Source organism: Oncorhynchus tshawytscha, linkage group LG09 (genome assembly GCF_018296145.1).
Source record: "Oncorhynchus tshawytscha isolate Ot180627B linkage group LG09, Otsh_v2.0, whole genome shotgun sequence".
NCBI classification, from domain to species: Eukaryota; Metazoa; Chordata; class Actinopteri; order Salmoniformes; family Salmonidae; genus Oncorhynchus; species Oncorhynchus tshawytscha.
Window position 1 is genome coordinate 2,218,241 of NC_056437.1, and position 13,502 is coordinate 2,231,742.

Genomic DNA, 13,502 nt, shown 5'->3' on the forward strand with positions numbered 1-13,502 from the left:
GGAGAAGGAGAGAAAACAAAGTTCCCTGGTTGTACAATCCAGTATTATACACGTTAAAGTCAAGAAATGTTCCACGGACTGAAGGTTGTGGATTTGATTCTGACCGGAGACTTGCTTTATAATAATGCGTGACCTCCTACGACATGTATAACAAGAAGAAGAAGAATTAGGTGGGTGATTACATTTGTCCTATTTCACACATGTACCCGTGTGTATTATACACGTGTGAATTGGAAATGTGTTTTTGCATATCCCACTCCCCCTGAGACACCATCGGAGAGTGGGGTCATGGCCAGGGTTGTGTAGTCATGAAGAAATACTACACATATACAAATGCTTGTATAGAATAACATTTACAAATAAATTACTAATACCAAGCTAAAAGTCTATATTGCTTCTTTATACTCAGGAGTTCCCCACCAAAATAATACATATTCGTATGAAACCAGTCTTACTGCATAAACACAGTCCGATCTCTGTATGGTAGTGGATAAATGGAGGGGGTGTGATGAACCTTGATGTTCAGAGGAGAGTCTTATAGATAACCAACTAGCGAATCAATAGAATGTGCTGTTAGATGTTGTAGAATCTGCTGGATTGGTTCTATTGGTATGTTCTGTTGAATGACAGTTCTGGAGATTCGTATGGATTGCTGAGAGTTCCATTTAAAGGTTCTGTTGGAAGTTCTGTTGGAAGTATGGATGTTCTGGTAGGTTCCTGGAGGTTCTGTTGGTTGTCTGAAGGTTCTGATGAATAGAACATGTTGCAGTCTCTCTATTGGATGCATGTGGAGCTATGGAACCCTGGAAGTTCTGTACAATTCTGTCTGATTACGTTGAAACAGCCGTTTATCTGTTGGAGTGCAGCTGGTTCCGTAGTTTGTCTGAAAGTTCTTAAGGATGTTTGTAGATACTGCAGGATGTCAGTAGGACATCTGTGGGTTCTGTAGGACATCTGTGGGTTCTGTAGGACATCTGTGGGTTCTGTAGGATATCTGTGGGTTCTGTAGGATATCTGTGGGTTCTGTAGGACATCTGTGGGTTCTGTAGGACATCTGTGGGTTCTGTAGGACATCTGTGGGTTCAGTAGGACATCTGTGGGTTCAGTAGGACATCTGTGGGTTCAGTAGGACATCTGTGGGTTCCGTAGGACATCTGTGGGTTCCGTAAAAGTGCTGAAAGTGATCCTCTGTATTACTGTTGATGATGTTGAAGTAATGTGGGTTGGCTGTCTAGAGGTAATAGACTGTGTGTGTAGCTGCTGGGGTTTCTGAAGTGCCATACATTCAGCCAAGAGACTGACTCCCCTGTCTGAGTCCCATCCAGGAAGAGTACTCAGGAAGAGTACTCAGCTAGCGCTCTTCAGACTGGACTAGGAGAAAATGTGCCAAACAAGATGGTCTTTTAACACATTTCATGGCACAGGTTTTGGAACCGAATTTTACCCGGGCTTGTATAATTCACTGTTTACTTGCCCGGCTGGCCAGTGACTTCCATCCCTGAGAGTACTTAACTACACAGAGTCTGCTCCTCTCACTCCACCCAGTAGAGGGGTTCAGGTCACAAAGACACAACTGTTCAACACCAAGCGCTCTTCAGTGTTCCTCAGTTCATCAAGTCACATCCCGTTGTGTTTCAGTTTGTTTCCGTCAATAAATACATCATGTTCATATGTTCATAGAAGGTTCTAGACCACTAGATCCATATGTCTATCTGTCTGCCTGTTGGGAGTAGGGTCAGATTGGTCCTGTAAAGGTCATACATCTGGCCTCTATCAGTGGTCAGATTGGTCCTGTAAAGTTCATCATGTCTGACCCTAGGTTCAAAGGTCAGATTGGTTCTGCAGTGCCCATACTGTACATCTGGCTGTAGGGTAAGGGGTTAGATGTCAGATGGGTATAGTACTATTCACCAGGCTAACTCTCATCTCCTGGATGCTGTTGATTATCTTCTTCTGATGTCCAGCCAGGTTCACCCCAACCCTCCTCAGGTCACTGCAGGGGAAACATACATCATTCTGTTAGTCAGTATAGTTCCAGCCAGGTTCACTCCAACCCTCCGCAGGTCACTGCAGGGGAAACATACATCATTCTGTTAGTCAGTATAGTCCCAGCCAGGTTCACCCCAACCCTCCTCAGGTCACTGCAGGGGAAACATACATCATTCTGTTAGTCAGTATAGTTCCAGCCAGGTTCACTCCAACCCTCCTCAGGTCACTGCAGGGGAAACATACATCATTCTGTTAGTCAGCATAGTTCCAGCCAGGTTCACTCCAACCCTCCTCAGGTCACTGCAGGGGAAACATACATCATTCTGTTAGGTCACTGCAGGTCACTGCAGGGAAACATACATCATTCTGTTAGTCAGTATAGTCCCAGCCAGGTTCACCCCAACCCTCCTCAGGTCACTGCAGGGGAAACATACATCATTCTGTTAGTCAGTATAGTTCCAGCCAGGTTCACTCCAACCCTCCTCAGGTCACTGCAGGGGAAACATACATCATTCTGTTAGTCAGTATAGTCCCAGCCAGGTTCACCCCAACCCTCCTCAGGTCACTGCAGGGGAAACATACATCATTCTGTTAGTCAGTATAGTTCCAGCCAGGTTCACTCCAACCCTCCTCAGGTCACTGTTCCAGCCAGGTTCACCCCAAACCTCCTCAGGTCACTGCAGGGGAAACATACATCATTCTGTTAGTCAGTATAGTTCCCCAGGTTCACTCCTCAGGTCACTGCAGGGGAAACATACATCATTCTGTTAGTCAGTATAGTTCCAGCCAGGTTCACCCCAACCCTCCTCAGGTCACTGCAGGGGAAACATACGTCATTCTGTTAGTCAGTATAGTCCTAGCCAGGTTCACCCCAACCCTCCTCAGGTCACTGCAGGGGAAACATACATCATTCTGTTAGTCAGCATAGTTCCAGCCAGGTTCACTCCAACCCTCCTCAGGTCACTGCAGGGGAAACATACGTCATTCTGTTAGTCAGTATAGTCCCAGCCAGGTTCACCCCAACCCTCCTCAGGTCACTGCAGGGGAAACATACATCATTCTGTTAGTCAGTATAGTTCCAGCCAGGTTCACTCCAACCCTCCTCAGGTCACTGCAGGGGAAACATACATCATTCTGTTAGTCAGTATAGTTCCCAGCCAGGTTCACTCCAACCCTCCATCAGGTCACTGCAGGGGAAACATACATCATTCTGTTAGTCAGTATAGTTCCAGCCAGGTTCACCCCAACCCTCCTCAGGTCACTGCAGGGGAAACATACATCATTCTGTTAGTCAGTATAGTCCCAGCCAGGTTCACACTGCCAACCAGTCCTCAGGTCACTGCAGGGGAAACATACATCATTCTGTTAGTCAGTATAGTTCCAGCCAGGTTCACTCCAACCCTCCTCAGGTCACTGCAGGGGAAACATACATCATTCTGTTAGTCAGTATAGTTCCAGCCAGGTTCACTCCAACCCTCCTCAGGTCACTGCAGGGGAAACATACATCATTCTGTTAGTCAGTATAGTCCCAGCCAGGTTCACCCCAACCCTCCTCAGGTCACTGCAGGGGAAACATACATCATTCTGTTAGTCAGTATAGTCCCAGCCAGGTTCACCCCAACCCTCCTCAGGTCACTGCAGGGGAAACATACATCATTCTGTTAGTCAGTATAGTTCCAGCCAGGTTCACTCCAACCCTCCTCAGGTCACTGCAGGGGAAACATACATCATTCTGTTAGTCAGTATAGTCCTAGCCAGGTTCACTCCAACCCTCCTCAGGTCACTGCAGGGGAAACATACATCATTCTGTTAGTCAGTATAGTCCAGCCAGGTTCACTCCAACTGCCATACATCATTCTGTTAGTCAGTATAGTTCCAGCCAGGTTCACTCCAACCCTCCTCAGGTCACTGCAGGGGAAACATACATCATTCTGTTAGTCAGTATAGTTCCAGCCAGCCAGGTTCAGGGGAAACATACCATTCTGTTAGTCAGTACCCAGCCAGGTCCTCAGGTCACTGCAGGGGAAACATACATCATTCTGTTAGTCAGTATAGTTCCAGCCAGGTTCACTCCCAACCCTCCTCAGGTCACTGCAGGGGAAACATACATCATTCTGTTAGTCAGTATAGTCCCAGCCAGGTTCACTCCAACCCTCCTCAGGTCACTGCAGGGGAAACATACATCATTCTGTTAGTCAGTATAGTTCCCCCAGCCAGGTCACTCAGGGGAAACATACATCATTCTGTTAACCCAGCCAGGTTCACCCCAACCCTCCTCAGGTCACTGCAGGGGAAACATACATCATTCTGTTAGTCAGTATAGTTCCAGCCAGGTTCATCCCAACCCTCCTCAGGTCACTGCAGGGGAAACATACATCATTCTGTTAGTCAGTATAGTTCCAGCCAGGTTCACTCCAACCCTCAGTACCTTTGTCATTTAGGAAAACTGTTTTTAGCTGATACACCTAACATTTGCTGGCTTGAGCAAATAGACTTTATCAAGTGTTCTTGATGTGAGCCACGAGTCACATTTTTTCAACCAGACAACAATGTAATTCATTTTACATTGAAAAAGAGCGAGCCTCTCGCAGAGCCGTGCTGCTTAAGTCCGGGTAAAATTGAAATGAATGATAGCGTTCAGCAGAAGCTACCCGTCCAGGGTAGCAGGCCGAGGGTTGCCAATACCGGTAACTCCTGGTTAAAGGATGTCTCGCTTATTCCCTCTCGTTTCCAGGAATATTCCAACCTGGGAATTTGGGGAAAGTTAGCAGAACTTCGCAAGACATGGCATGATACACCTTAGAACAGGAAGGAGATGGAGTACGTCCCAAATGGCATCTTATTCCCTATAGAGTGCACTACTTTTGCTCAGGGCCCATTGGATATAGGATGCCGTTTGGGTTACACCCTCAATCTCATCAGAGGTTAAACAGGAGGAAGGAGATGAGCTAGTGTTTCTGGGAGACTTACTCCAGGGTCATGTGGGAGACCACTTCCACTGAGGTGTATCCACTGTCCACGAAAAGCTCCACGTAGCGACCCATCTTAATCCCCTTCAGCCACTCCTCTATAGACTGGTACCCACTGGCCTCCATCAGGGCTACTGACGCAGACACGCTGCCCTCCGAGTCCACACTGCCAGGCTCCACTAGATTAGACACCCTGAGAGAGGGGAGAGAAGAACATATCATGTCAGTGTACTGTTCACCACCAGCAGAGGGGAGATCCATGGTTAGATCCGAGGATTCATTAGCATTCATTAGCTCTCTCTCTCTCTTCGTCCCAGCTGACACAACAACTTTCTCTCTGTTTGTTTTTCTCTGTGAAGTGAGCCGCATCTGAGACCCCTTTTCCCCACCTCTGTTTGAACTATCCGGTGTGGGTTTTTATGTGAAATGACTTTGTGATCTTCTCCGGTCACAACTTGTAGACTTGTTTATGTGTTGCTGTGCGTTTTGTTGCCAACCTTACTTTGCCACCTGACAACTTTACGGTTTTTACTTTTTAATTACCGTTTATATTTTTGTTTTTTCCCTCAACTGTTTCACTCCGGACGCTTTATCTGGACGTGGTTCGTCAGGACCTCCAACAGCCGAAGCTAAGTAGTAACATTAACATGATGCCTTCTAATTGCAGTCGCTGTACTCATAATATACAGGAGAACGATCGCCTTACGGCGAGGATCGCTGTGCTACAACCCCAGCTTCAGACGCAATCATTAGGCAAGGGTAATTTCAGTGTAGGAAAGGATGAAACAGCGTCTGTTCCACCAGTAAGTACAGATAGTAACGTTAGTATAAATCCCTGACACAGTCCCCGCAGCCGGACAACTTTCTCACGGTTTCTGGAAGGAAATGCTGTAGGAACGCTCAACCGGTGTCGCTAATTCAGCCGACAGAAACTTTCAACCGGTTTTCCCCATTAAGCAGCGAGTCGCAGTCTGAGGTCGAGTCTTCTCTGGTCTCTACTCCTCCCGTTACGGGGTCTGAGACGCCGAAGCTTCCCACCATTAGCTCTGACAAATTAAAAACTCTAGTCATTGGCGACTCCATTACCCGCAGTATTAGACTTAAAACGAATCATCCAGCGATCATACACTGTTTACCCGGGGGCAGGGCTACCGACGTTAAGGCTAATCTGAAGATGGTGCTGGCTAAAGCTAAAACTGGCAAGTGTAGAGAGTATAGAAGTATTGTTATCCACATCGGCACCAACGATGTTAGGATGAAACAGTCAGAGATCACCAAACGCAAAATACCTTCAGCGTGTAAATCAGCTAGAAAGATGTGTCGGCATCGAGCAATTGCCTCTGGCCCCCTCCCGGTTAGGGGGAGTGATGAGCTCTACAGCACAGTCTCACAACTCAATCGCTGGTTGAAAACTGTTTTCTGCACCTCCCAAAAGATAGAATTTGTAGACAATTGGCCCTCTTTCTGGGACTCACCCACAAACAGGACCAAGCCTGGCCTGCTGAGGAGTGACGGACTCCATCCTAGCTGGAGGGGTGCTCTCATCTTATCTACCAACATAGACAGGGCTCTAACTCCTCTAGCTCCACAATGAAATAGAGTGCAGGCCAGGCAGCAGGCTGTTTACCAGCCTGCCAGCATAGTGGAGTCTGCCACTAGCACAGTCAGTGTAGTCAGCTCAGCTATCCCCATTGAGACCGTGTCTGTGCCTCGACCTAGGTTGGGCCAAACTAAACATGGCGGTGTTCGCCTTAGCAATCTCACTAGAATAAAGACCTCCTCCATTCCTGTCATTATTGAAAGAGATCGTGATACCTCACATCTCAAAATAGGGCTACTTAATGTTAGATCCCTCACTTCAAAGGCAGTCATAGTCAATGAACTAATCACTGATCATAATCTTGATGTGATTGGCCTGACTGAAACATGGTTTAAGCCTGATGAATTTACTGTGTTAAATGAGGCCTCACCTCCTGGTTACACTAGTGACCATATCCCCTGTGCATCCCGCAAAGGCGGAGGTGTTGCTAATATTTACAAGAGCAAATTTCAATTTACAAAAATAAATAAATGAAAATTATGTTTTCGTCTATTGAGCTTCTAGTCATGACATCTATGCAGCCTACTCAATCACTTTTTATAGCTACTGTTTACAGGCCCCCTGGGCCATATACAACATTCCTCACTGAGGTCCCTGAATTCCTATCGGACATTGTAGTCATAGCAAATAATATTCTAATTTTTGGTGATTTAATATTCACATGGAAAAGTCCACAGACCCACTCCAAAAGGCTTTCGGAGCCATCATCGACTCAGTGGGTTTTGTCCAACATGTCTCTGGACCTACTCACTGTCACAGTCATACTCTGGACCTAGTTTTGTCCCATGGAATAAATGTTGTGGATCTTAATGTTTTTCCTCATAATCCTGGACTATCGGACCACCATTTTATTATGTTTGCAATTGCAACAAATAATCTGCTCAGACCCCAACCAAGGAGCATCAAAAGTCGTGCTATAAATTCTCAGACAACACAAAGATTCTTTGATGCCCTTCAGACTCCCTCTGCCTACCCAAGGACGTCAGAGGACAAAAATCAGTTAACCACCTAACTGAGGAACTCGATATAACCTTGCGCAATACCCTAGATGCTGTTGCACCCCTAAAAACTAAAAAGAAACTAACTCCCTGGTATACAGAAAAAACCCGAGCTCTGAAGCAAGCTTCCAGAAAATTGGAACGGATATGGCGCCACACCAAACTGGAAGTCTTCCGACTAGCTTGGAAAGACAGTACCATGCAGTATCAAAGAGCCCTCACTGCTGCTCGAACATCCCATTTTACCAACTTAAATGAGGAAAATAAGAATAATCCGAAATGTATTTTTGATATGGTGAGGATGGCTTTCACTTCAGCAGTAATACATTCATGAACTTCTTTGAGGAAAAGATCATGATCATTAGAAAGCAATTTACGGACTTCACTTTAAATCTGCGTGTTCCTCCAAAGCTCAGTTGTCCTGAGTCTGCACAACTCTGCCAGGACCTAGGATCAAGAGAGACGCTCAAGTGTTTTAGTACTATATCTCTTGACACAATTATGAAAACAATCATGGCCTCTAAAACTTCAAGCTGCATACTGGACCCTATTCCAACTAAACTACTGAAAGAGCTGCTTCCTGTGCTTGGCCCTCCTATGTTGAACATAATTCTCGTCTCTCTATCCACTGGATTAGTACCAAACTCACTAAAATGGCAGTAATAAAGCCTCTCTTGAAAAAGCCAAAACTTGACCCAGAAAATATAAAAAACTAATCGGCCTATATCGAATCTTCCATTCCTCTCAAACATTTTTGAAAAGCTGTTGCGCAGCAACTTACTGCCTTCCTGAAGAAAAACAATGTATACGAAATGCTTCAGTCTGGTTTTACACCCTATCATAGCACTGAGACTGCACTTGTGAAGGTGGTAAATGACCTTTTAATGGCGTCAGACCACGGCTCTGCATCTGTTCTCGTGCTCCTAGACCTTAGTGCTGCTTTTGACACCATCGATCACCACATTCTTTTGGCGAGATTGGAAACCCACGGACAAGTTTTGGCCTGGTTTAGATCTTATCTGTCGGAAATATATCAGTTTGTCTCTGTGAATGGTTTGTCCTCTGACAAATCAATTGTACATTTCGGTGTTCCTCAAGGTTCCGTTTTAGGACCACTATTGTTTTCACTATATATTTTACCTCTTGGGGATGTCATTCAAAAACAAAATGTTAACTTTCACTGCTATGCGGATGACACACAGCTGTACATTTCAATGAAACATGGTGAATCCCCAAAATTGCCCTCGCTAGAAGCATGTGTTTCAGACATAAGGAAGTGGATGGCTACTTATAAACTCGGACAAAACAGAGATGCTTGTTTTAGGTCCCAAGAAACAAAGAGATCTTCTGTTGAATCTGACAATTAATCTTGATGGCTGTACAGTCGTCTCAAAAAAAAACTGTGAAGGACCTCGGCGTTACTCTGGACCCTGCTCTCGCTTTTGACGAACTGTTTCAAGGACAGCTTTTTTCCATCTACGTAACATTCAGTCTGAAATGTGTAATCTGAAATGTGCAGTCTGAAATGTGCAGTCTGAAATGTGTTTTGTGAAATGTGTAGTTTGAAATGTGCAGTCTGAAATGAGCAGTCTGAAATGTGCAGTGTGAAGGTTGTAATCTGAAATGTGTAGTCAGAAATGTGTAGTGTGAAATGTGTAGTGTGAAATATGTAGTCTGAAATGTGTAGTGTGAAGGTTGTAATCTTGAAATGTGTATTGGGTAATGTGTAGTCTGAAATGTGTAGTGTGAATGTTGTAATCTGAAATGTGTAGTCTGCAATGTGCAGTCTGAAATGTGTAGTGTGAATGTTGTAATCTGAAATGTGCAGTCTGAAATGTGCAGTGTGAAATGTGCAGTCTGAAATGTGTAGTGTGAAGGTTGTAATCTTGAAATGTGTAGTGAGAAATGTGTATTGGGTAATGTGCAGTCAGAAATGTGGAGTGTGAAATGTGCAGTCTGAAATGTGTTTTGTGAAATGTGCAGTCTGAAATGTGTAGTGTGAAATGTGTGGTGTGAAATGTGTAGTCTGAAATGTGTTTTGTGAAATGTGCAGTCTGAGATGTGTAGTCTGAAATGTGTAGTGTGAAATGTGCAGTCTGAAATGTGTAGTGTGAAATGTGCAGTCTGAAATGTGTAGTCTGAAATGTGCAGTCTGAAATGTGTAGTGTGAAATGTCTAGTCTGAAATGTGTAGTGTGAAATGTGTAGTCTGAAATGTGTAGTGTGAAATGTGCAGTCTGAAATGTGCAGTCTGAAATGTGTAGTGTGAAATGTGCAGTATGAAATGTGTAGTGTGAAGGTTGTAATCTGAAATGTGCAGTCTGAAATGTGTAGTGTGAAATGTGTAGTGTGAAATGTGTAGTGTGAAGGTTGTAATCTGAAATGTGCAGTCTGAAATGTGTAGTGTGAAATGTGGTAGTGTGAAATGTGTAGTGTGAAGGTTGTAATCTGAAATGTGCAGTCTGAAATGTGTAGTGTGAAATGTGTAGTCTGAAATGTGTAGTGTGAAATGTGTAGTGTGAAATGTGTATTCTGAAATGTGTAGTGTGAAGGTTGTAGTCTGAAATGTGCTGTCTGAAATGTGTAGTGTGAAATGTGCAGTCTGAAATGTGTAGTGTGAAATGTGCAGTCTGAAATGTGTAGTGTGAAATGTGTAGTGTGAAATGTGTAGTGTGAAATGTGTGCAGTCTGAAATGTGTTTTGTGAAATGTGTAGTTTTGTAAATGTGCAGTCTGAAATGTGCAGTCTGAAAGTCTGAAATGTGCAAATGTGTGAAAGGTTGTAATCTGAAATGTGCAGTCTGAAATGTGCAGTCTGAAATGTGTAGTGTGAAATGTGTAGTGTGAAATGTGTAGTGTGAAAATGTGAGCAGTCTGAAATGTGTAGTGTGAAATGTGTAGTCTGAAATGTGTAGTGTGAAATGTGTAGTGTGAAATGTGTAGTCTGAAATGTGCAGTCTGAAATGTGTAGTGTGAAGGTTGTAATCTGAAATGTGCAGTCTGAAATGTGTAGTGTGAAATGTGTAGTGTGAAATGTGCAGTCTGAAATGTGTAGTGTGAAATGTGTAGTGTGAAATGTGTAGTGTGAAGGTTGTAATCTGAAATGTGCAGTCTGAAATGTGTAGTCTGAAATGTGTAGTGTGAAATGTGTAGTGTGAAATGAGTAGTGTGAAGGTTGTAATCTGAAATGTGCAGTCTGAAATGTGCAGTCTGAAATGTGTAGTGGGAAATGTGTAGTGTGAAATGTGTAGTGTGAAGGTTGTAATCTGAAATGTGCAGTCTGAAATGTGCAGTCTGAAATGTGTAGTGTGAAATGTGTAGTGTGAAATGTGTAGTGTGAAGGTTGTAATCTGAAATGAGCAGTCTGAAATGTGTAGTGTGAAATGTGTAGTCTGAAATGTGTAGTGTGAAATGTGTAGTGTGAAATGTGTAGTCTGAAATGTGTAGTGTGAAATGTGTAGTGTGAAGGTTGTAATCTGAAATGTGCAGTCTGAAATGTGTAGTGTGAAATGTGTAGTGTGAAGGTTGTAATCTGAAATGAGCAGTCTGAAATGTGTAGTGTGAAATGTGTAGTCTGAAATGTGTAGTGTGAAATGTGTAGTGTGAAGGTTGTAATCTGAAATGTGCAGTCTGAAATGTGTAGTCTGAAATGTGTAGTGTGAAATGTGTAGTGTGAAATGTGTAGTGTGAAATGTGTAGTGTGAAATGTGTAGTGTGAAATGTGTAGTCTGAAATGTGTAGTGTGAAATGTGTAGTGTGAAATGTGTAGTCTGAAATGTGTAGTGTGAAATGTGTAGTGTGAAGGTTGTAATCTGAAATGTGCAGTCTGAAATGTGTAGTGTGAAATGTGTAGTCTGAAATGTGTAGTATGAAATGTGTAGTGTGAAGGTTGTAATCTGAAATGTGCAGTCTGAAATGTGCAGTCTGAAATGTGCAGTCTGAAATGTGCAGTCTGAAATGTGCAGTCTGAAATGTGCAGTCTGAAATGTGCAGTCTGAAATGTGTAGTGTGAAATGTGTAGTGTGAATGTTGTAATCTGAAATGTGCAGTCTGAAATGTATAGTGTGAAGGTTGTAATCTGAAATGTGTAGTCTGAAATGTGTAGTGTGGAATGTGTAGTGTGAAATGTGTAGTGTGAAATGTGTAGTGTGAAATGTGTAGTGTGAAATGTGTAGTGTGAAATGTGCAGTCTGAAATGTGTAGTTGAAATGTGTAGTGTGAAATGTGTAGTGTGAAATGTGTAGTGTGAAATGTGTAGTGTGAAATGTGCAGTCTGAAATGTGCAGTCTGAAATGTGCAGTGTGAAATGTGCAGTCTGAAATGTGCAGTGTGAAATGTGTGTCATCTGCTGTGGGATCAAACCACATATTCAATTACGAGGCCTCTAATTGGTAACCACAATTACAGCTGCTGCTAAAATGGAATTACACTGTTCTATTTAAATAGCCACATAACATTATTCCCAAGCAGAAAAATCCATAGTGCTAATGATTCCCAGGCTAGGAAACAACGGAATGGAACCACAGAGCAGAACATATTACCACTGAGCCAAGCTCCAACCAACCAATTTAACAGCACTTCCAATTATGTAAAGCAGTTCCTAAGATGCAGCATGATTCTTCCATGTGCATCAGTCCCAGCGATAGAATGAAGAACCACAGGGTAAATATTGACTAGGAGCTCTGTCTGAAAACCATGATAGTGTGGAGAACACCACTCTCTGCATGCTATTCCTAGAATTGGGATTCATTTGTCTGATGCCACTTCTGCTCAGCTCAAAGTCCAACCAAGGGACAGGATATGGTGTGTGTGACAATATATAGTGTGTGTGTGTGACAGGAGATTGTGTGTGTGTGTGTGTGACAATATATAGTGTGTGTGTGACAATATATATAGTCTGTGTGTGTGTGTGTGTGTGTGTGTCAGGAGATCGTGTGTGTGTGTGTGTGTGTGTGTGTGACAGGAGATCGTGTATGTGTGTGTGTGTGTGTGTGTGTGTGTGTGTGTGTGTGTGTGTGTGTGTGTGTGTGTGTGTGTGTGTGTGTGACAGGAGATCGTGTGTGTGTGTGCGTGTGACAGGAGATATTTATGTGTTACAACTGTCAACACGCCCTGATTTCCTGTGACGACTTTTAGCTTCTTAGCCATTTATCCAATTAGCCATTTATCCATTTATCCATTTATCCATTTATCCATTTAGCCATTTAGCCAATCAAAGCTTTCCGGTGGCATAACTGGCTCAGGCATTGTCATCAGGGAGGTCACGTGTGTTTGAGAGACAGAGGACTCGAGATCAGGGAGGTCACGTGTGTTTGAGAGACAGAGGACTCGAGATCAGGGAGGTCACGTGTGTTTGCGAGACAGAGCACTCGAGATCAGGAAGGTCACGTGTGTTTGAGAGACAGAGGACTCGAGATCAGGACGGTCACGTGTGTTTGAGAGACAGAGGACTCGAGATCAGGGAGGTCACGTGTGTTTGCGAGACAGAGTTCTCGAGATCAGGGAGGTCACGTGTGTTTGCGAGACAGAGGACCCGAGGTCAATGCCAGTTAAGCAAGCAGTTATGTCCGTCACACCGACCTCAGTAAAAGTAACAGAAACAAATCCATCCGTAAATCCTCCTGACCTGTGTGATGAGTTGACCAGGGCTTTGAGACTGCTGGGGTTGCGTATCAGTTTGTCTAGCAGGCAGACGATCTCCTCAAACTTGGGTCTGCTGTTCCTGTCCTTCTGCCAGCAGGCCATCATCAGGTGGTACAGAACTACAGGACAGTCCATAGGGCCTGGAAGACGGTAGCTCTCCTCAACTGCCTTAATAACCTGGAGGGAGAGGTTAGGTGTCAGAGGTCAGGGGTCAAAGGTTAGGTGGTACAGAACTACAGAGATGCGAGAGAGAGGGAGAGATAGAGTCTAACTGAGAGGGAGATGGTGTCTAATTAAAGAGAGAG

At 44.0% G+C, this 13,502-nt stretch overlaps 1 protein-coding gene across 2 annotated transcripts in view; it reads right to left on the reverse strand.

Moving 5' to 3' along the window:
* Positions 1-223: 223 nt before the first annotated feature.
* LOC112240907 (ephrin type-A receptor 5) overlaps positions 224-13,502 on the reverse strand; it is a 180,317-nt gene continuing 167,038 nt past the window's right edge. Inside the window, exons 15-17 of one of the 2 annotated variants that reach the window (XM_042326366.1) lie at positions 13,181-13,374; positions 4,960-5,151; positions 224-1,993 (exon numbers count right to left, since the gene is read on the reverse strand). In XM_042326366.1, the coding sequence (XP_042182300.1) occupies positions 1,888-1,993; positions 4,960-5,151; positions 13,181-13,374 (492 nt within the window). In that variant the 3' untranslated portion in view covers positions 224-1,887. Of the gene's footprint in view, positions 1,994-4,652; positions 5,152-13,180; positions 13,375-13,502 lie in introns of those variants that run through there. The other variant, XM_042326365.1, reaches the window with a different exon arrangement.